This window comes from Procambarus clarkii, chromosome 41, assembly GCF_040958095.1.
Source record: "Procambarus clarkii isolate CNS0578487 chromosome 41, FALCON_Pclarkii_2.0, whole genome shotgun sequence".
NCBI classification, from domain to species: Eukaryota; Metazoa; Arthropoda; class Malacostraca; order Decapoda; family Cambaridae; genus Procambarus; species Procambarus clarkii.
Window position 1 is genome coordinate 8,572,886 of NC_091190.1, and position 25,109 is coordinate 8,597,994.

Below are 25,109 nucleotides of genomic sequence, written 5' to 3' on the forward strand. Positions count from 1 at the left end.
GTGGGTGGTAGTGGACCCCATATATACCCATCTTGTGGGTGGTAGTGGACCCCATATATACCCATCTTGTGGGTGGTAGTGGACCCCATACCCATCTTGTGGGTGGTAGTGGACCCCATATATACCCATCTTGTGGGTGGTAGTGGACCCCCATACCTATCTTGTGGGTGGTAGTGGACCCCATACCTATCTTGTGGGTGGTAGTGGACCCCATACCTATCTTGTGGGTGGTAGTGGACCCCATACCTATCTTGTGGGTGGTAGTGGACCCCATACCTATCTTGTGGGTGGTAGTGGACCCCATACCCATCTTGTGGGTGGTAGTGGACCCCATACCTATCTTGTGGGTGGTAGTGGACCCCATATATACCCATCTTGTGGGTGGTAGTGGACCCCATACCCATCTTGTGGGTGGTAGTGGACCCCATACCCATCTTGTGGGTGGTAGTGGACCCCATACCCATCTTGTGGGTGGTAGTGGACCCCATATATACCCATCTTGTGGGTGGTAGTGGACCCCCATACCCATCTTGTGGGTGGTATAGTGGACCCCATACCTATCTTGTGGGTGGTAGTGAACCCCATACCCATCTTGTGGGTGGTAGTGGACCCCATAACTCTCTTGTGGGTGGTATAGTGGACCCCATACCCATCTTGTGGGTGGTAGTGGACCCCATACCAATCTTGAGGGTGGTAGTGGACCCCATACCTATCTTGTGGGTGATAGTGGACCCCATAACTATCTTGTGGGTGGTAGTGGACCCCATACCCATCTTGTGGGTGGTAGTGGACCCCCATACCTATCTTGTGGGTGGTAGTGGACCCCATTACCATCTTGTGGGTGGTAGTGGACCACATACCCATCTTGTGGGTGGCAGTGGACCCCATACCAATCTTGTGGGTGGTAGTGGACCTAATACCCATCTTGTGGGTGGTAGTGGATCCCATACCAATCTTGTGGGTGGTAGTGGACCCCATACCTATCTTGTGGATGGTAGTGGACCCCATACCAATCTTGTGGGTGGTAGTGGACCCCATACCAATCTTGTGGGTGGTAGTGGACCCCATATCAATCTTGTGGGTGGTAGCGGACCTAATACCCATCTTGTGGGTGGTAGTGGACCCCCATACCTATCTTGTGGGTGGTAGTGGACCCCATTACCATCTTGTGGGTGGTAGTGGACCACATACCCATCTTGTGGGTGGTAGTGGACCCCATACCAAACTTTAGGGTGGTAGCGGACCCCACACCCGTCTTGTGGGTGGTAGTGGACTCCATACCGATCTTGTGGGTGGTAGTGGACCCCTTACCCATCCTTTGGGTGTTAATGTACCCCATACCGGTCCGTCTAATTACCAAAAACTACCACATGCTACACACGCTTCAGAAAACTTCCTGGCAATACGTTAGTAATGAATAAATATGATATATTTACTCATTACAATGTTGGTGCTCAACATACAACATGAAAAAACATAATTTTAATCCGAAAAAGTATCTTTTTATAAAGAAATTAGACGAGAATAAAAAGCTGGTGACGCCAAATCAAGTCGACGATCCTAGCTTCGGTTAGGTTAGGTTAGGTTTGGTTAAGTTAGGTTAGATTAGGTTAGGTCAGCCAAACTTAATATATCATATTTATTCATTACTAACGTATTGCCAGGAAGTTTTCTGAAGCGTGTGTAGCATGTGGTAGTTTTTGGTAAATAGACGGACCCCCCCATACCTATCATGTCGGTAGTAGTGGACCCCATACCCATCTTGTGGGTGGTAGTGGACCTCATACCTATCATACCTATAGCTAGTGGACCCCATACCTAGTGGACCCCATACCTATCTTGTAGATGGTAGTGGACCCCATACCTATCTTGTGGGTGGTAGTGGACCTCATACCCATATTGTGGGTGGTAGTGGACCCCATACCCTTCTTGTGGATGGTAGTGGACCCCATACCCATCTTGTCGGTGGTAGCGGACCCCATACTCTTCCTGTGGTTGGTAGTGGACCCCATACCCATCTTGTCGGTGGTAGTGGACCCCATACTCTTCCTGTGGTTGGTAGTGGACCCCATACCCATCTTGTGGTTGGTAGTGGACCCCTTACCCATCTTGTCGGTGGTAGTGGACCCCATACTCTTCCTGTGGTTAGTAGTGGACTCTATACCCATCCTCTGTGTGGTAGTGGACCCCATACCCATGTTGTGGCTGGTAGTGGACCCGATACCCATCCTGTGTGTGGTAGTGGACCCCATAACCATCTTGTGGGTGGTAGTGGACCCTACACCCATCTTGTTGGTGGTAGTAGACCCTATGCTCATCCTGGGGGTGGTAGTGGACCCCATACCCATGCTGTGGGTGGTAGTGGACCCTATACCTATCCTGCGGGTGGTAGTGGACCACATACTCATCTTGTAGGTGGTAGTGAACCCCATACCCATCCTGTGGGCGGTATTGGCCCAGATACCCTTCCTGTGTGTGGTAGTGGACCCCATATCCATCTTGAGGACCCCCATACCCATCTTGTAGGCGGTAGTGAACCCCCATACACATCCTGTGGGCATTAGTGGACCCCATACCCATCCTGCAGGCGGTAGTGGACGCCATACCTATCCTATGAGTAGTTATTGGGCCCAGACCCACCCTACAAGTGGTATGGATCCCTTACCCACCTAACAGATGGTAGTGGACACTATATACTCATCCTACAGTAGTTAGTGGACAATATACCATCCTGTTTGCAGTAGTTTACCCCATAGACATTCCAACGTAACATCGTTTTCTATTTACATTTGTACTATACATTCTTTAAAGATTTTTAAAGCATAAACTAATGTATATAATGTTGATTGGTGAAGCAATATTATTCTATGTAATAATTTATAGTGCTTATTATAATTTACTCAGAACAACTAATATTTCTTAAAACAAAACTACGAGCCTTCAATAGGATGTAGCTGATCTGTAATATTCTAAGAGCATGGACAATAGTAGTAAATTTCACAACCCATGTGGGACCTGAAAACTGCAATTTTCATTATAAGTGAACCAATAACGACTATTCTGCTGTCTACGTTGATGGACAGGTACTGTGAGATGTAAATTGGTACGTGAGGAAGAGTTTGGGCCTTGGAAAAAATTTAACTGGGAATATACCACATATGTACTAATTCATATTCAACATATTTACTAAAAGCATTAAGTCATATATGTGCTATCTTGTGCGAGAACGGGTTGCACACACACACACACAGACACACTCACACACACACACACACACACACACACACACACACACACACACACACACACACACACACACACACACACACACACACACACACACACACACACACACACACACACACACACACACACACACACACACACATACACATTTACCCTAAATGAGTCGGATATAAGGGAAGTTAGTTGGAAGCTCCCTTGGGAATGAGTGATCATAGTGTATTGAGCTTTGAATACCTGGTTGAGCTGGGAATTATTACCCCGAAAAAAGAACTGGGAACCACAGGGCTGGCGTACCGAAAGGGAAACTATGAGGAAATGAATAAATTCCTATGGGATATACATTGGGACACAGAACTCGGTACCAAGTCCGTACAAAACATGATGGACTATGTCACCCAAAAATGTCAGGAGGCTGTAAGCAGGTTTGTCCCAGCCCGACAGGAAGAAACAGAGAAGCAAAGGAAGAATCCGTGGTTTAATAGGGAATGTATGCAAGCAAAGGAGCTGAACAAAAGGGCATGGAGGAACTTCCGTAACAGAACACCAGAAAGTAGAGTGAGATACCAGAGAACCAGGAACGAGTATGTCAGTGTGAGAAGAGCAGCTGAGAAAAGGTATGAAAATGATATAGCTAATAAAGCCAAGACCGAACCAAAGCTACTACACAGTCACATCAGGAGGAAGACAACAGTGAAGGAACAGGTGATGAAACTTAGGGTGGGCGAGGACAGGTACACAGAGAATGACAAAGAGGTGTGTGAAGAACTCAACAAAAAGTTCCAGGAGGTCTTCACAATAGAACAGGGAGATGTCGCGGCGCTAGAAGAGGTGGCAGCAAACAAGGTAACCTTGGATAGGTTCGAAATTACAAGAGATGAGGTCAAGAAGCACCTATTGGAGCTGGATGTGAGAAAAGCTGTTGGACCAGATGGAATCTCGTCATGGGTATTGAAAGAGTGTGCAGGAGCACTTTGCCTACCACTCTCCATAGTGTATAGTAGGTCACTGGAAACGGGAGACCTACCAGAAATATGGAAGACTGCTAATGTAGTACCAATATACAAAAAGGGTGACAGACAAGAGGCACTGAACTACAGGCCAGTGTCCTTAACTTGTATACCATGCAAGGTGATGGAGAAGATTGTGAGAAAAAACCTAGTAACACATCTGGAGAGAAGAGACTTCGTGACAACCCATCAACATGGGTTCAGGGAGGGTAAATCTTGCCTTACAGGCTTGATAGAATTCTACGATCAGATGACAAAGATTAAACAAGAAAGAGAAGGGTGGGCGGACTGGTTGATACCTGGTTGATGGGGTTCTGGGAGTTCTTCTACTCCCCAAGCCCGGCCCGAGGCCAGGCTCGACTTGTGAGAGTTTGGTCCACAAGGCTGTTGCTTGCAGCGGCCCCCAGGCCCACATACCCACCACAGCCCGGTTGGTCCGGCACTCCTTGGAGGAATAAATCTAGTTTCCTCTTGAAAATGTCTTGGACTGCATTTTTTTGGACTGTCGGAAAGCCTTTGACACAGTACCCCATAAAAGGTTGAGTCATAAGCTGGAGAAACAGGCAGGAGTAACTGGTAGGGCGCTCTAGTGGATAAGGGAATACCTAAACAATAGGAAGCAGAGAGTTACAGTGAGGGGTGAGACCTCAGACTGGCGTGAAGTCACCAGTGGAGTCCCACAGGGCTCTGTACTTGGACCTATCCTGTTTCTGATATACGTAAATGATCTCCCAGAGGGTATAGACTCATTCCTCTCAATGTTTGCTGACGACGCCAAAATTATGAGAAGGATTAAGACAGAGGAGGACAGCTTGAGGCTTCAAGAAGACCTGGACAAGCTGCAGGAATGGTCGAACAAATGGCTGTTAGAGTTTAATCCAAGCAAATGTAATGTAATGAAGATAGGGGTAGGAAGCAGGAGACCAGATACAAGGTATCACTTGGGAGATGAAATACTTCAAGAGTCCGAGAGAGAGAAAGACCTGGGGGTTGATATCACGCCAGACCTGTCCCCTGAAGCTCGTATCAAGAGGATAACAGCAGCTGCATATGCCAGGTTGGCTAACATAAGAACGGCCTTTAGAAACTTGTGTAAGGAATCTTTCAGAACATTATATACCACATATGTCAGACCAATCCTGGAGTATGCGGCACCAGCATGGAGTCCATATCTAGTCAAGCATAAGACTAAAATGGAAAAGGTTCAAAGGTTTGCCACCAGACTAGTACCCGAGCTGAGAGGTATGAGCTACGAGGAGAGACTACGGGAATTAAACCTCACTTCTTTGGAAGACAGAAGAGTTAGGGGGGACATGATCACCACATTCAAGATCCTCAAGGGAATCGACAGGGTTGATAAAGACAGGCTGTTTAACACAAGGGGCACACGCACTAGGGGACACAGGTGGAAACTGAGTGCCCAAATGAGCCACAGAGATATTACAAAGAACTTTTTTAGTGTCAGAGTGGTTGACAAATGGAATGCATTAGGAAGTGATGTGGTGGAGGCTGACACCATACACAGTTTCAAGTGTAGATATGATAGAGCCCGATAGGCTCAGGAACCTGTACACCTGTTGATTGACAGTTGATAGGTGGGACCAAAGAGCCAGAGCTCAACCCCCGCAAGCACAACTAGGTGAGTACAACTAGGTAAGTACACACACACATAGAGCCCAATAGGCTCAGGAATCTATACATCTGTTGATTGACGGTTGAGAGGCGGGACCAAAGAGCCAGAGTTCAACCCCCGCAAACACAACTAGGTGAGTACACACACACACACACACACACACACACACACACACACACACACACACACACACACACACACACACACACACACACACACACACACACACACACTCACACTCACACTCACACACACACACACACACACTCACACACACACACACACACACACTCACACACACACACACACACACACACACACACACACACACACACACACACACACACACACACACACACACACACACACACACACACACACACACACACTCACACACACACACACACACACACACACATACACACACACACACACACACACACACACACACACACACACACACACACACACACACACACACACACACACACACATACACACACACACACACACACACACACACTCACACACACACACACACACACACACACACACACACACACACACACACACACACACACACACACACACACACACACACACACACACACACACACACACACACACACACACACACTCACACACACACACACACATACACACACACACACACACACACACACACACACACACACACACACACACACACACACACACACACACACACACACACACACACACACACACACACACTCTGATCCTTGTAGACAAACACTAACCCTAAGGAACAAAAAAAGATGAAGCATGATGGTAGGAAACAGAACACAGTTGGAGGAGATTAAAAGGGCGAGTCATACATGGAAATGACTGTTCGTGCATGGGGGAAAATCAAAGGGGATTTAAAGGACATGAGGGAAATTATAAGTAAACTGCAGACTGAACTAAGTGCCACACAAGAGGAGATAAAAAACTAAAAAAAAGCCTTCCTCAGTTTCTGGCCTAGGCAACCAACCCCCAGGTAGCAGGGGATGTAGCAATGACAGGGGACCCCTTTCAGTGGGTGCCAACTTTGCTGAAATTCTGAAGACGTGCCTAAAAGCTATGTCCACAGTCAAGGAAGTTGCAATGAAAGCAGTAATTTCACAGGAGGCAGCTAGATGCACGAACCAGCTAATGGAAAGGAAAAAGAGTGGTAGTGATGGTAGGTATTAAGGAACAAGAAGGTTCCAAACGGGAAGAATGGAGGGCTAAGGACAAAGCTGCAGTGTCATGGATACTAAAGGAGATGGGAATGGTTGGGGCTGAACAAGGTATAGAAAAGTTTTTCAGATTGGCCAGTACAACAAAAACAAAAATCTATTGATCAAGGTAATATTCAGGAATGAAGCCATCGTAGAGACATCCTAGTAAAGAAGAGCAAATTGAACAATTTAAGGAAATAAAGAAAGGTATTCCTTCAGAGGGACATAACCAGGGTCGAGATAATACAGGCAGCAGATGCATGGAAAAGGTGCAGGTTGAAGGAAAGGAACCAAGGAACCTCAGCCTCCAACCCAGAAATCTCAGAGAGAAGTTGTAAACCCCAAACCAGCAATTCAGGTACCTCCAGAGGGGACCCACTACTCCATAGGAGTCCCTCCAATCCCAAGCACAAATCCTCCCTTGCCCTACTCAATACTCACTGTACCACCCAAATTCTCCCTTCCTCCATATCCCGAGTATTCCCCTGCCTTCCCATCCCTTGGCCTTCTTCCTGCCCCAAGCAGGTCCAGGCATGATCTAAGTCCTCCATCCCCGACCTCACCTTCCCTCAAACCCCTGTTAACTACACCACAGGAAGACGAGTCCTCACCCCAAGCACTCCCTGCTCCCCAACCCTGAGCACTCCCTGCCTCTCCACCCTCAGGACTTCTTCCCGTCCCAAGCAGGCCGGAGCAAGAACTAAGCCCTCCATCCCTCACCCAACCTCCCTCCAAACTCCTGGTAACTACTCCACAGGAGGATGAGCCTACCCAAGTATCCCTGTCCATGGAACGGCTTATACTACACTAGTGGAGAGGGTGGGTGAAAATGGATATAGGAAAGTGAGCTTCAAGGTAATACACAAACATTGATGGGACTACCTATAAAGCAAGTGGACTGGCGGGAAGGGCACAGGAAGAAACCCCAGATGTAATAGAACTCGCAGAAACAAAAATGTCAGGAGTTATATCAAAGGCTGTATTTCCAAAGGACTGTTATATAGTAAGGAAAGAGAGGGAAGGTAGAGGAGGAGGAGTGGTCCGTCCTGCTGATAAGGAAGGACTGGAGTTTTGAGGAGATGGAAATTTCGGGCTGTGAAGAATTCAGAGGCTACATAACTGGAACTATGACAATGGGTGGATCTAAGATAATAGTAGCAATCATTTACAACTCTCCCCTAAATGACAGAAGACCTAGACAGGAGTTTGATAGGAACCACATGGTAACCAATAGTATAATAGAGAGAGCAGCATCAGTTGCCTGCAGGAATGGATCCAGACTCTTAATCATTTAAACCATAATTAACCATTTCAAACAATCAACTATCTTTCCATGATTTCAACCATGGATGAAAATGGTTGGGGAAAATGGAAGGGAGAATATGACTGGGAGAATGGGGAGCCACATGGTGGTGCAGATTTATGGAGAGCTAAACTCTTGGAAGTGGCAACAAGGAACCTTCTAAGCCAACACGTAAGGGAACCCACAAGAATGAGAGGCAATGACGAACCAGTTGGACTCGACCTGATATTCACCTTGAATGAATCAGAAATAAGGGAAGTCAAATTTGAAGCCCTCATTGGAATGAGTGACCACATTGTATTAACATTTGAGTAACCGGTGAAGGTAGGGATAACCTATCCTAGGATGGGATTGGAAGGAAAAAGACTATATTACCGACAAGGAAAATATGACGAGATGAGGAACTTCCTAAGGAAAATACCATGGGAAACAGAACTCAGAGATAAGACTATACAGAATATGATGGACAATGTCACCTATAAGTTCCAGGAAGGTGCAGACAGGTTTATCCCGGCTCAAAGGGAGAAAATAAAAAGCAACTGATGAATCCATTGTTCAATCAGGAATGAAAGGTGGCGAAGGAATTGAGTACAAGAATATGGAAAAATTTCAGGAATAAAACAACACCAGAGAGCAGAGAGAGATACCATAATGCAAGAAATGAGTACCTCAGAGTAAGGAGAGAAGCATAGAGACAGTATGAAAATTATATCGCGAGTAAAGCTAAGACCCAACCATAACTTCTCCACAGCCACATTAGGAGTAAAACAGCAGTGAAAGAACAAGAGATGAAACTGAGAAAAGGTGAGAATAAATACACAGAGAATGACAAGGAGGTGTGTGAGGAACTTAACAACAGATTCTAGGAGGTCTTCACAATAGAACAAGGAGAAGTTCCTGTACTAAATGAGGAAGAGGCAAACCAAGCAACCTTGGATGATTTGAACTCACCAGTGATGAGGTCAAAATGAATAGGTTGGAGATGAAAGGCTATTGGAAAGGCTGTCTGGTTTTACAGAATCTCACATTGGATACTAAAAGAGGGCGAAGAAGCACTAAGTGTGCCATTCACTATGATGTATAGCAGGTCGTTGGAAACAGAAGACCTACCAGAAAGCTGAAAGACAGCCAACATAGTCCCAATATACCATAATGGTGACAATCAAGAGGCACTGAACTACAGGCCAGTTTCCCTAACTTGTATACCATATAAGGTGATAGAGAAGATCGTGAAGAAAAGGCTCGTAGAGCATTTGGAGGGAAATAGCTTTGTAACACACCATCAGCATGGGTTCAGAGATGGTAAATCGTGCCTCACAGGTTTAATAGAATTCTATAACCAAGCAACAAAAATTAGTCAAGAAAGAGAAGGTGGGCAGACTGAATTTTCTTGGAAAAACTGTCAGAAAGCCTTTGACACAGTACCCCATAAAAGGCTGTTACAAAAGTTGAAGAAACATGCAAGAGAAAAAGGTAAGATGCTCCAGTAGATAACGGAGTATCTAAGCAACAGGTAACAGCGAGTAGCTCAGAGAGAGAAGCCATCAGAGTGGGGAGTTGTCACCAGAGGAGTCCCATATTGCTCTGTATTTGGACCCATCCTGTTTCAGATATATGAAAATGATCTTCCAGAGGGTATAGACTCATTCCCCTCAATGTTTGAGGATGATACAAAAATTATGAAAAAAATCAAGACAGATGAAGATAGACAAAGAGGACGACCTGGACAAACTGGAGGAATGGTCTAGAAAGTGGCTATTGAAGTGAAAAGGATATCATCAGCGACATATGCTAGACTGGCCAACATAAGAACTGCATTTAGAAACTTGCGTAACGACCTTGTATACCACTTACGTAAGACCAATCCTGGAGTATGCAGCTCCAGCCTGGAGTCCATACCTAGTTAAACACAAGACGAAGTTAGAGAAGATTCAGCGGTATGCCACCAGACTCGTCCCAGAATTGAGAGGAATGACACCTGGATGCCCAGGTGCCACCAGATACCTGGCTGCCCAGGTGTCACCCAGATACCTGGCTGCCCAGGTGTCGCCAGATACCTGGCTGGCCAGGTGCCACCCAGATACCTGGCTGCCCAGGTGCCACCCAGATACTTGGCTCCCCAGGTGCCACCCAGATACCTGGCTGCCCAGGTGTAACCAGATACCTGGCTGCCCAGGTGTTGCCAGATACCTGGCTGCCCAGGTGTAACCAGATACCTGGCTGCCCAGGTGTTGCCAGATACCTGGCTGCCCAGGTGTAACCAGATACCTGGCTGCCCAGGTGCCACCCAGATACCTGGCTGCCCAGGTGTAACCAGATACCTGGCTGCCCAGGTGTTGCCAGATACCTGGCTGCCCAGGTGCCACCCAGATACCTGGCTGCCCAGGTGTAACCAGATACCTGGCTGCCCAGGTGTTGCCAGATACCTGGCTGCCCAGGTGTAACCAGATACCTGGCTGCCCAGGTGCCACCCAGATACCTGGCTGCCCAGGTGTTGCCAGATACCTGGCTGCCCAGGTGTCACCCAGATACCTGGCTGCCCAGGTGTAACCAGATACCTGGCTGCCCAGGTGTTGCCAGATACCTGGCTGCCCAGGTGCCACCCAGATACCTGGCTGCCCAGGTGTAACCAGATACCTGGCTGCCCAGGTGTTGCCAGATACCTGGCTGCCCAGGTGTAACCAGATACCTGGCTGCCCAGGTGCCACCCAGATACCTGGCTGCCCAGGTGTTGCCAGATACCTGGCTGCCCAGGTGTCACCCAGATACCTGGCTGCCCAGGTGTCCATGAATTAACTGAGTAAATAAATAAAGAACAATTATTTAGCATAGGTGGAACACCATAAAGGGGACACAAGTGGACACTTAGTACTCAAATGAGAAACAGAGATGTCATAAGATTTTCTTTATTGTCAGTGTAGTTAATAAATTGAATGTACTAGAAAGTGATTTGGTGGAGGTGGACTTCATTCACAGGGTCAACTATTGATATGATTGAGCCCAATAGACTTCGGAACCTGTACACTAGATAATTAACGATTGAGATGCGGTGCCAAAGAACCAAAGCTCAACCCCCCACAAGCACAGCTCGGCGAGCACAACTATGATGAGCGCGCGTACATACACACACACACATAAAGAATGTTTTGCGATGAGCCTATGCCACGCTTCCTAACTTCAGAATTGCTTTTAAATACATGGATGGCGATATACTAAAGAAATTGTTCACGACTTTTGTTAGGCTAGAATATGCAGCGGTTGTGTAGTGCCCATATCTTAAGAAGCACATCAACAAACTGGAAAAGGTGCAAAGACATGCTACTAAGTGGCTCCCAGAACTAAAGGGCAAGAGCTACGAGGAGAGGTTAGAGGCATTAAATATGTCAAAACTAGAAGACAGAAGAAAAAGAGGTGATATGATCACTACATACAAAATAGTAACAGGAATTGATAAAATCGATAGGGAAGATTTCCTGAGACCTGGAACTTCAAGAACAGCAAGTCATAGATTTAAAATAGCTAAACACAGATGCCGAAGAAATATAAGAAAATTCACTTTCGCAAACAGAGTGGTAGACGGTTGGAACAAGTTAGGTGAGAAGGTGGTGGAGGCCAAGACCGTCAGTAGTTTCAAAGCGTTATATGACAAAGAGTGCTGGGAAGACGGGACACCACGAGCGTAGCTCTCATCCTGTAACTACACTTAGATAATTACACACACACATAAGGGGAGCCGGTGGCCGAGCGGACAGCACGCTGGACATGTGATCCTGTGGTCCCGGGTTTGATCCCGGGCGCCGGCGAGAAACGGTGGGCAGAGTTTCTTTCACCCTATGCCCCTGTTACCTAGCAGTAAATAGGTACCTGGGAGTTAGTCAGCTGTCACGGGCTGCTTCCTGGGGTGTGTGTATGTGGTGTGAAAAAAAGTAGTAGTAGTAGTAGAAACATTTGACAGTTAAGAAGCGGGCCAAAAGAGCAGAGCTCAACCCCCGCAAGCACAACTAGGTGAATACACACACACACACGTCCGGAGCTGGGTGGTTTGGTTACAGTCCAAGTTAAGTTACACACACACACACACACACACACACACACACACACACACACACACACACACACACACACAAAAAAAAAAAAAAAAAAAATAGGTGAGTACACACACTTTCATTTTTCATCTAGAAATTTCATGTAGGGTGGACCGAGGAGCAGAAGAGATGAAAATCATAGAGAAAATAGAAGGTTAAGGAGAAGGCTCTAAAGAAATTGTCAGTGATTTAAGAAAAATAGGAAAATATGAGAGAGACAAGAACTGTCCCTTAAGGGTGACGTTTAATGGAGTGAAAAACATGACGGAAGTGCTTAGAAATACCAAGAAATTGCAGAGTGATGAGGATGGCAAACTTTGGTCAATAAGACAAGACCTCTCAAAGGAAGACAGAGAAAAGCTGAAAATGAACCTCATTGAAGCAAAACGTCTAAATGGGGATAGAAATGAAGAAGACAGAAATTCTTTTTCTAGAATGTGTCTGGGACTGGAAAGCTGGTGAAATGGTACATAAAAAACAAGGTAACAAAATCATTAGTGGAAGGGGGAGTAATGAACAAAAGGAAAGGGAACATGTTCTTGAAAATTGTATATACCAACATAGATGAAGTTAGAACAAAAACATTGGAGTTACAAGATATAAATCAGCTTAAGGTCGCAGATGTTGTCGCATTATCAAAGACGAAATTTGAGTGAAATATTTTAAATGAAGTCGTATTCCCAAGGGTCTACTCAGTTTGGAGACGTGACAGGAGAACTAGGAAGGGGGGGGAGGAGTGGCTGTGCTGGTGAAACAACACCTGAAAGCAAGAGAGTTAATACTTAAAATCCTCGAGATATTGACATAATAGCATTGCAGGTCTAGAATTAGGATGATAAACTGATAATTGTAAATGCCTACAACCCACCAGCAAGCAACACATGGATAAAGGAAGAACTGGATGACAAACGAGAGGGCCTCATTATGATCACGAGAGAAATTATAGTACAAGCAGATAAGGATAAATCACGACTGTTGATACTGGAGAACTTTAACTTTAAAGCAATAGACTGGGAGGCCTATGAAGCAAGAACCGAGGACTTTTGGACATGCAAATTTGTAATCTTCATTCTGGAGACATTCATGTATCAACACGTCAAGCAGGCCACAAGAATGAGGGAAGGGGATGTACCGTCAGTACTGGATCTAGTATTCACCAGGAAAGAAGAAGAGATATTTGACATCCAGTACCTTCCTCCCTTGGGAAAGAGTGATCATGTTTTATTAGACATTAGATATGCCTTAAGATATTACCTAGAAGAAAATAGGGACATTGAAACAGTTGATAAACTTGATTTGATGAGAGGAACTTCGGAATTTTTTGTTCCCCATAGTTCGGAAAACTATGGGGAACTTCGGAATTTGTTTAATGAGTGTAATTGGACAGACTTGTTGCTAGGCAGGGAAGTATGAACAAAGCAGTTGGCCCAGATGGAGTTTCACCATGAGTTCTGAGAGAAAGTGCATATGAACTCAGCATTCCACTTCAGCTGATTTTTCAGACATCCATGTGTACAAGAGTCGTATCAGATGCATGGAAAAAGGCTAACATAGTTCGAAACTACAAAAGTGGCAGCAAGGAAGACCCCCCTCAATTATTGACCCGTATCGTTGACAAGTGTAATAGTCAAAATATTGGAAAAAATAATAAAAACTAAATGGGTAGAACACCTGGAGAGAAATTATATAATATCAAACAGACAGTATGGTTTTCGATCTGGAAGATCCTGTGTATCGAATTTACTCAGTTTCTATGATCAAGCCACAGAGATTTTACAGGAAAGAGATGGTTGGGTTGACTGCATCTATCTGGACCCAAAAAAGGCTTTCGACAGAGTTCCACATAAGAGGTTGTTCTGGAAAGTGGAAAATATTGGAAGAACATAAGAACATAAGAACAAAGGCAACTGCAGAAGGCCTATTGGCCCATACGAGGCAGCTCCTATCTATAACCACCCAATCCCACTCATAAACATGTCCAACCCGCGCCCGAAACAATCGAGGGACTCCACCTCCACCACGCTACGCGGCAACCGGTTTCACAAATCAACAACCCTGTTACTGAACCAGCACCCACCCAAGTCCCTCCCAAATCCAAACCTATCCAACCCACACCCACCGCTTCGTGCTCTCTCCCGTGTTGACACTCCCAACACCCCACCAACATTCCCCCTGTTGTGTCCACTCATCCACCCGCAAACCTCCACCATACCACCCCCAACCCCCCGCCCCCCCAGCGAATGCAACCCAAGCCCCGCCAATCCCTCTTCCCACGAAAGACCTCCAATTTGGGGAACCAACCCAGCCATCCCACGCTGGACACGTCCAAGTGAACCCATATCCACTCCACAGCACGGCGACCAAAACCGAACTGCACAATCCAAACGGGGCCCAACCAGAGCAAGACACAGCTGAAGAACCACACCAGGCGTCCCGCCACCAATGCCTCGACCAACAAATCCCAGTGTCCCATTTGCCCCACCACGAACATTCATGCACCGATCTCCCCTGTTTCAAACTCCCACCAATCACAACTCCCAGATCCCCCCCCCCCCCCGCAACCCGACCCCGCAACCCCAACACCATCCAGCTCTCATCCCGCAACTCTACCATCACCACCCAGCCCCTGAACTTTACACCCATCAGCACCAAACTGCATCTGCCAATCCTTTGACCACTCCAAAACCCCACGCAGACCATCCTGAAGTGATAGTGAGTCCTCCCCCGCGCCAACTTCCCCACCGATCCCTACATCATCTGCAAACCCGCAGATGCCGCCACTCAAACCCGAATCCAAATCACCCACACACACTACAAACAACAGAGGTCCCAGGACAGAGCCCCAAGGCACTCCACCAACAACACTATCCCACTCTGACTCAACCCCACCCACACCAACTTCTTGCCTCCCCCGGAACAGCCACGCCCCAATCCAACCCAACATAGCACCCCCTCAATACCATGAGCTTCCACTCCCCCAATCAGTCTTTCATGCGGCACCGCATCAAAAGCCCTGCCAAAGCCAAGGCACACAACATCACAATCCCCACCACCATCAATTGCCTCAACTATGCCGGAACAAAAAGATAGCAAATCCGTCAAGCACGAACGGCCATTCGCAAAACCATGTTGCGACCCATCCACCAATTTATGTTTTTCAAGATGAAGACAAATTGTATTTGCAATTATCAAAATTGATAACACAAAAGAGTGACAGATAAGCTTCTAACATGGATGAAAAATTTTCTGACTGGTAGAAATATGAGGGCAGTAATCTGAGGCAATGTATAGGACTGGAGAAATGTCACAAGTGGAGTACCACAGGGTTCAGTTCTTGCACCAGTGATGTTCATTGTCTACATAAATAATCTACCAGATGGAATACAGAATTATATGAACATGTTTGCTGATGATGCTAAGATAATAGGAAGGATAAGAAACTTAGATGATTGTCATGCCCTTCAAGAAGACCTGGACAAAATTAGTATAAGGAGCACCACTTGGCAAATGGAATTTAATGTGACTAAATGCCATGTTATGGAATGTGGAATAGGAGAACATAGACCACACACAACCTATAAATTATGTGAGAAATCTTTACAGAATTCTGATAAAGAAAGAGATCTAGGGGTGGTTCTAGATAGAAAACTATCACCTGAGGACCACATAAAGTACATTGTGCGAGGAGCTTATGCTTCGCTTTCTAACTTCAGAATTGCTTTTAAATTCATGACTTTTGTTAGGTCAAAGCTAGAATATGAAGTGGTTGTATAGTGCCCATATCCTAAGAAGCACATCAACAAACTGGAAAAGGAGCAAATACATTCTACTAAGTGGCTCCCTGAACTGAAGGGCAAGAGCTATGAGGAGAGGTTAGAGGCATTAAATATACCAAAACTAGAGGAGAGAAGAAAAAAAAGGTGATATGATCACTACGTACAAAATAGTAACAGGAAACGATAAAATTGATAGGGAAGATTTCCTAAGACCTGGAACTTCAAGAACAAGAGGTCATAGATTTAAACTAACTAAACAAAGAAACATCAGAAAATTCATTTTCGGAAGTAGAGTGGTAGACGGTTGGAACAAGTTAGGTGAGAAAGTGGTGGAGGCCAAAACCGTTAGTAGTTTCAAAATGTTATAAGACAAAGAGTGCTGGGTAGACGGGACACCACGAGCGTAGCTCTCATCCTGTAACTACACTTAGGTAATTACACACACACACACACACACACACACACACACACACACACACACACACACACACACACACACACACACACACACACACACACACACACACACACACACACACATACACACACACACACACACACACACACACACACACACACACACACACACACACACACACACACACACACACACACACACACACACACACACATACACACACACACACACACAACACAGGGAAGGAGAAAGACTGTAGAACAACAACAGACAGGGAAGGAACAACAACAGACAGGGAAGGAACAACAACAGACAGGGAAGGAACAACAACAGACAGGGAAGGAACAACAACAGACAAGGAAGGAACAACAACAGACAGGGAAGGAACAACAACAGACAGGGAAGGAACAACAACAGACAGGGAAGGAACAACAACAGACAGGGAAGGAACAACAACAGACAGGGAAGGAACAACAACAGACAAGGAAGGAACAACAACAGACAGGGAAGGAACAACAACAGACAGGGAAGGAACAACAACAGACAGGGAAGGAACAACAACAGACAGGGAAGGAACAACAACAGACAGGGAAGGAACAACAACTGACAGGGAAGGAACAACAACAGACAAGGAAGGAACAACAACAGACAGGGAAGGAACAACAACAGACAGGGAAGGAACAACAACAGACAGGGAAGGAACAACAACAGACAGGGAAGGAACAACAACAGACAGGGAAGGAACAACAACAGACAAGGAAGGAACAACAACAGACAGGGAAGGAACAACAACAGACAGGGAAGGAACAACAACAGACAGGGAAGGAACAACAACAGACAGGGAAGGAACAACAACAGACAGGGAAGGAACAACAACAGACAGGGAAGGAACAACAACAGACAGGGAAGGCAGGGACTAGTAGATACTACTAGTCAGATGATTAACTGAATATTTGAACATTTCTGCAGAGAACTGAAAGAAAAATTGAAAAATAAAAGTCTTCAAAGTGGACTGAAATCAGATACGGAGGAGATAAAAAGCCTCATTGAAAATCTCAGTGAAACTCAGTAGGAGTGAAACAATCTCCGAAGAAACAATGAATGAAACTGATGAAGGGCCTCTTCCACCTATATCCTCATTTGCAGAAATGTTCCAAAGAAGCCCAGATGTTTCACAAGAAGCAGCAAAGTGTACTAGTCAGCTGCTGGAAAGGAAAACAATTGTAGTAATAATAAGAGTTCATGAACAGGAAGGCTCCAATCAGTAGTGGAAAAGAAAGGACCGAACAACCATGACAAAGACCCAGGAGGGCTGGCAAATGGAAGGGGTTGATGGTAGTAAAGAGAAAGTGTTTCATGGTAGGAGGTTACAAGTAGGAAATAAATCGGCTAATAAAAATGGTATTCATGAATTGCCACAAAAAAGGAAATCTTATCCAATACGAATAAACTTTGGTATGAAATGTAATAAAATTATGTTTTTCTGCAGAAGAACATGACAAGGTAAGAGAGAGTCAAGGTGTCAGAAGCAAGGAAGAGATACAAGGAGAGGGGAAGGATTGGGAGAGCCATAGGTCTCAGCTCAGGAACTTCAGAGGGAGTGATGAACTCTCCACCAGCAGAAGAGCAGCCCCAGAAAGATGTGCAACAGAAAGCTAGATCACACATTGTCCCACTCCCGAAAATCTTCCTCTCCCAAACACAAGCTACACCTCCTAATCCCATAGAGACACGCCCCACCAAACTTTCTCCCTTTCTCCCCACCCTATGCCCGTCTTGCCCCCCCCCTCCATACCCCTCCCTTTTCCCCCATCCAATTCACTCCCTATTCCCTTCCTATTTTCCCACCCCATGCCCCCCACCTGTTTCCTTATTGCATGATTCCCTTGTTACCCTGTCCCATGCCCTCCCAGCTCTCCCATCCCTGGCCCTATCTGCCTCCACCCATCCGACACCCTCCATGAACCCCCCACCCCAAACCCTTCCTACATCCCCATCCCAGGGCCCCACTGGCCCCCTTGTTTCAGGGCTACCATGTACTCCCAGTCACCTACTATATAATTCCCGGCCATATGTCGGCTCCATCTCTCACAGGTCGGGAGACATCTCCCGTCACACAGGGTGCAGTCGCACCTCTATAGATCTCCAGTATCAGCTCTTGATACTGGTAATGGCTCAAAAGGGCCACCACTTACGGGCTATTCATGCCCGTGCCACCTTTAGGGTGGCTTATTCTTCATCATCATCATCATCGTCGGCTCCATCATTCCCCACCTCAGCAACCTATAAGCCCATCCCCTCTGCCCACCTACACTCCCTCAGCCCACAGAATCTTCCCCAACATGCAGTAACCCCACCAAGCAACCTCCTCCACCAGTGGTATCGACACCAAGGGAAAGTGTGACTGGACAGTTAGTTTCAAATTAATGTATTCAAACATAGACGAAATTACAATTATAGCAAGTAAACTTTGGGAAAGAACAAATGAGGACAATCCAAGTGTAATAGCATTCACTGAAAGAAAATTGACATGCATCATAACAAATGCAGTGTTTTCCCAGGGCCTGTAATACGGAAAGGGGGGGGGGAGGAGTAGTGGCCCCTACTGATACAAAAAGGACTGAAGTTTCTAGGAAATGGATATCCTTGTCTGCCAGGGGTTCAGAGACTACATAACAGACGCTGTGGCAATGGGAGGGCCAAAGATAGTAGTCATAGTAATATATAACCCTTCATTAAATGACAGGAGACTCAGGCAAGAGTATTACAGAAACAGCATAGTACGAGCGGGCAGCACGCGGGACTTGTGATCCTGTGGTCCTGGGTTCGATCCCAGGCGCCGGCGAGAAACAATGGGCAGAGTTTCTTTCACCCTATGCCCCTGTTACCTAGCAGTAAAATAGGTACCTGGGTGTTAGTCAGCTGTCACGGGCTGCTTCCTGGGGGTGGAGGCCTGGTCGAGGACCGGGCCGCGGGGACAATAAAAGCCCCGAAATCATCTCAAGATAACCTCAAGATAGTAGTTACTACTACAATAGAAAATGGAGCCTTTGATACCTATAGAAATTGATCGTGGTTTCTAATCATAGGAAACTTCAACCATGGATGTTTGAACAAAGAACTGCATGGAGAACAGAGACAAGAAGAGCTAAACTAATAGATGTGGCAATAAGAACGTTCTTCAACCAGTGTGTCAATTGACCCACATGAATGAAAGGTAATGACGAACAAGCTAGAATTTAGTTTAAGCGATTTAGATATAAGGAAAATCAACTTATTCCTAACATATAAGTGATCACTTTGTGATTACTTATTCTCCATGGGAATGAGTGACCACAATGTATTGTTGTTTGAATATCTGGTAGAGGTAAGTATAACTTACTCGAAGAAAACAAAGCCTTGCATACCGAAAGGAAAGTTACGAGGAGATAAGAAAATCCCTAATAGAAATACCAGGGCAACAGAGCTCAGAGGATAGGCTGCACAAGACGTGATTGACTACGTCACCCAGAAGTGTAAAGGGGGCAGCGTTTGTACCAGTCCAAAAAAAGAAAACACAAAATACAAATGAGAAACGCGTGGTTTAATCAGGGATGTAAGGTGGCAAAAAATCAACTTAGTTCAACGTCATGTAGTGACCTTGTACAAAGCAGAACAGAGGGAGATACCAGAAGGCAAAGAATGAGTACCTCAGAAGCAGAAGCAGAGAAGAGAAGCAGAGAGACAATAAGAATTACATAGCAAATAAAGCAAAGACAATCAGAATTGCTACACAGTCACCTCATGAGGAAAAACCAGTGAAGGAACAGGTAATGAAACTAAAAATAGGGGCTAACAGGTTCACTGAGAATGACAAGGAGATGTGCAAGGAACTCAACAAGAGATTTCAGGAGGTCTTCACAATAGACCAAGGAAAAGTTCCTTAACTTATAGAGGGGACACCTAACCAAGCACCACTAGAGAAACTTAAGATTACCAATCAAGAGGTAAGCTTGAATTTGATGTGACAAAGGCTGTTAGCCCAGATGAAATCTCGCTATGGATACTAAAAGAAAGAGAGCAAAAACACTATGCTTACCTCTCTCAATGGTGTATAACAGTTCACTGGTAACAGAACCATAAAATATTTGGAAGACAGCAAATGTCGTCCCGGTATACAAGACGAGAGACAGATAAGAAACAGTGCCTACAGGCCAGTGCCCCTAACTTTCTTATCATGCAAGGTGTTGGAAAAAGAGTGTGAGAAAAATTAATAGAGAATCTGGCGAGAAGGAACTTTGTAACACCATCAGCATGGATTCAGAGGTGACAAATCTTGCCTCACATGTTTAATAGATTTAAATTAGACAAGAGAGAATGGTGAGCAGATTGCATATTTTTTGCCTGCCAGAAAACCATTGACACAGTACTCCATAAGAGAGCAGTGCATAAGTTGAGGAAGAAGGCAGGAGTTACAGGGATTTTACTCCAGCGGATAAGGCAAAATCAAAGCATCAGAAGACGGTGAGGTACTGTGAGGCGTGAAATCTCAGAGTAGCGAGATGTTATAAGTCCCATGTTATAAGACTCCATCATCTTATAAGATGTTATAAGATGATGGAGTCCCACAGGGTTCAGTCCTTGGACCTATCCTGTATATCATAAATGTAAACGATCTTTTAGAAGGAATAAACTCTTCGAGAAGGAATAAACTCTTCGAGAAGAAATAAACGCTTCGAGAAGGAATAAACTCTTCGAGAAGGAATAAACTCTTCGAGAAGGAATAAACTCTTCGAGGAGGAATAAACTCTTCGAGAAGGAATAAACTCTTCGAGAAGGAATAAACTCTTCGAGAAGGAATAAACTCTTCGAGAAGGAATAAACTCTTCGAGAAGGAATAAACTCTTCGAGGAGGAATAAACTCTTCGAGAAGGAATAAACTCTTCGAGAAGGAATAAACTCTTCGAGAAGGAATAAACTCTTCGAGAAGGAATAAACTCTTCGAGAAGGAATAAACTCTTCGAGAAGGAATAAACTTTCAATATTTACTGATGATGTGAAAAATAATAAGGAGGACTATGGCAGAGGATAACAGCATGGGGCTCCAAGATGACTTGGACAAAGTGAAGGAAGAGACAGAGAGAAAGATTAATGGTGTCAACTAAAAATGTACCAAACACTCCGTAGCAGTTTGTGTCGTGTAACATGAAGCATAGATAATATTGTGTCGTGGAACTTGAAGCATAGATAATATTGTGTCGTGTAACTTGAAGCATAGATAATATTGTGTCGTGTAACTTGAAGCATAGATAATATTGTGTCGTGTAACTTGAAGCATAGATAATATTGTGTCGTGTAACTTGAAGCATAGATAATATTGTGTCGTGTAACTTGAAGCATAGATAATATTGTGTCGTGTAACTTGAAGCATAGATAATATTGTGTCGTGTAACTTGAAGCATAGATAATATTGTGTCGTGTAACATGAAGCATAGATAATATTGTGTCGTGTAACTTGAAGCATAGATAATATTGTGTCGTGGAACATGAAGCATAGATAATATTGTGTCGTGGAACATGAAGCATAGATAATATTGTGTCGTGGAACATAAAACATAGATAATATTGTTCCTTCCTATATTGTTCAAATGATAAACAAAATCTCTCAGAACGAAGAGCAATCGATGAAAAAAAAATTATTTTTAACTTTTTCACATTTTGTAAATAAAAATAGACTTTATTTTCCATACTTCATGAGGTAATATTATTTGCCTTAATGTAATAGCATGAGATTTTGACTATATATTAATCATAACTGAGTATTATAAAGTTGCCATATGCCAACAGTATTGTACAACCCATTCTGGCCCCACGTGAAGATGGCGTGGAAGAACAAGGACCATCCCAACATGCATTTTCTCTTTTATGAAGACCTGAAAACTGACGTAATGAAAGAACTAAGAACTCTGAATGAGTTCTTGGGCACCCGCCTCACCCAGCAACAACTTGATAATGTAAGTCTACTGAACTTTGTTTGGTTGCTAAGCAGAGTTGTTATTATGGTACAGGAAAATGTTTTATGTTATTACATGTTACTTTATATGACTCTCGATTTTATTAGTGTTTAGCACAGTGTGTTTTGGTCAGTTTCAGGCCTCTATAATTCCTCATAGATGTGAGGTAGTTAGTGACACTGGGATGAGAAGCTGTAGCTTGAGAATATGAGTGTTAGGAGAGTAAAATGTTGATGGAGTGTTATGTTGAAGCATCATGCCAGGAAGTGGCATGATGCAACCTTCGTTTACAGGGAACTTGTCCCTCAGAAACATTACATTCTATTAGACTCTGAGAAGGAAATACATTTGTCCAATTATACCTAAACCACCAGGTACTGGTATATAGTGACAGGTGTCACCTGAGCTTCCTGGAAGACACGGGGTGGACACAGCTGTTCTCTCTCAACCATAGTGTAAAAATACTGTACATTTGCGAACGTTTAACAGCATAGGGATCTAAATGTCCTGAACTCCACTGTAAGAAACTTTAACAGTAGAGAGGAGGGATGGAGATTCTTATTCAGGTCCAGCTTGTAGAGTATTTGTTAGGTCAATTAATGGAGAGTCTCAGTTCAGGTCCAGCGATGGTAAGTCTTTGTCAAATTCAGAGATAGTGAGTTTTAGTGAGGTCCTGGAAAGGAGAGTCTTAGGTACAATGATGGAGAGTCTATGGATGAAGAATCCTAATCAGATCTATGGATGTTCAGGGATTGGTAGTTTTAATTAGTTCATGGGGTGGAGATTACTAGCCACATTGAGTTACTTCATGGGGTGGAGATTACTAGCCACATTGAGTTACTTCATGGGGTGGAGATTACTAGCCACATTGAGTTACTTCATGGGGTGGAGATTACTAGCCACGTTGAGTTACTTCATGGGGTGGAGATTGCTAGCCACGTTGAGTTACTTCATGGGGTGGAGATTACTAGCCACGTTGAGTTACTTCATGGGGTGGAGATTACTAGCCACATTGAGTTACTTCATGGGGTGGAGATTACTAGCCACGTTGAGTTACTTCATGGGGTGGAGATTACTAGCCACGTTGAGTTACTTCATGGGGTGGAGATTACTAGCCACGTTGAGTTACTTCATGGGGTGGAGATTACTAGCCACATTGAGTTAGTTCATGGGGTGGAGATTACTAGCCACGTTGAGTTACTTCATGGGGTGGAGATTACTAGCCACGTTGAGTTACTTCATGGGGTGGAGATTACTAGCCACATTGAGTTAGTTCATGGGGTGGAGATTACTAGCCACGTTGAGTTACTTCATGGGGTGGAGATTACTAGCCACGTTGAGTTACTTCATGGGGTGGAGATTACTAGCCACGTTGAGTTACTTCATGGGGTGGAGATTACTAGCCACGTTGAGTTACTTCATGGGGTGGAGATTACTAGCCACATTGAGTTAGTTCATGGGGTGGAGATTACTAGCCACGTTGAGTTACTTCATGGGGTGGAGATTACTAGCCACGTTGAGTTACTTCATGGGGTGGAGATAACTAGCCACGTTCTGGGACTGGGTCAAGTTAGTTCGTGATCAAGTACTAATGTCAACTCAGGTTGACATTACCAGAGTCTTAGTTAAGTTCAGGTAATGAGAAAGTTGGTGAGGTCCAAGGATGGAGAGTGGTAGTCAGGTGTACTAATGTGGTAGTCAGGTGTACTAATTCGTTATTAATTATTATTCATTATTATTAACTAATAATAACGAATGCTATATATTGCACCAATGAAGCAGGATTAGCTCTCAGGGTGTCTTGGAACACTTTATCTTAATAATTATATCAGTCTAAACGAGATATAATGATGATAGTTAAATTATTTGAGTTTTATTGTGGAAGTAAAGATTATTTTTAGTAATTTAATCATTGTTTTTTCTAGGTGATCGAGCACACATCTTTCTCATCAATGAAAAATAGGAGCATTAAAAATCCTGAAATTTATTTGAGCGCTCAGAAGAAGAAAGACGGCTTCTTTAGGAAAGGTGAGTTGCATTGTCCTGACTCATTGTTGACTACACTGTCATGTACTCACCTAGTTATGCTTGCAGGGGTTGAGCTCTGGCTCTTTGGTCCCGCCTCTCAACTGTCATTATATTGGTGTACAGATTCCTGAGCTTCTCGAGCTATGCCATATCTATATTTGAAACTATGTATGGAATCAGCATCCACCACATCACTTCCTAGGGTGAACAGGGGTGAAATGAAAATGCTAAGAAAAGAATAATGATTTAATGGGTGAGGGTATCATTGGCATGCAGGAACATGACAAAGTTGACGCCCTTGCTAAGGCTGCAGTAAATAAAGACAGTATCGAACGGAATCTTGAGTTATCAAATAGGTCCCTTAAAAGTGTCATTAGAC

At 44.6% G+C, this 25,109-nt stretch overlaps 1 protein-coding gene across 7 annotated transcripts in view; it reads left to right on the forward strand.

Annotated features, from left to right (window-relative positions):
- The window catches only part of LOC123761018 (sulfotransferase 1A1), a 286,372-nt gene extending 261,496 nt beyond the window's left edge, over positions 1-24,876 (forward strand). For all 7 annotated transcript variants that reach the window (XM_069339319.1, XM_069339320.1, XM_069339321.1 and 4 more), the window contains 2 exons: positions 22,536-22,702; positions 24,628-24,876. In XM_069339319.1, the coding sequence (XP_069195420.1) occupies positions 22,536-22,702; positions 24,628-24,861 (401 nt within the window). In that variant the 3' untranslated portion in view covers positions 24,862-24,876. The remainder of the gene's footprint in view (positions 1-22,535; positions 22,703-24,627) is intronic.
- Positions 24,877-25,109: the final 233 nt, after the last annotated feature.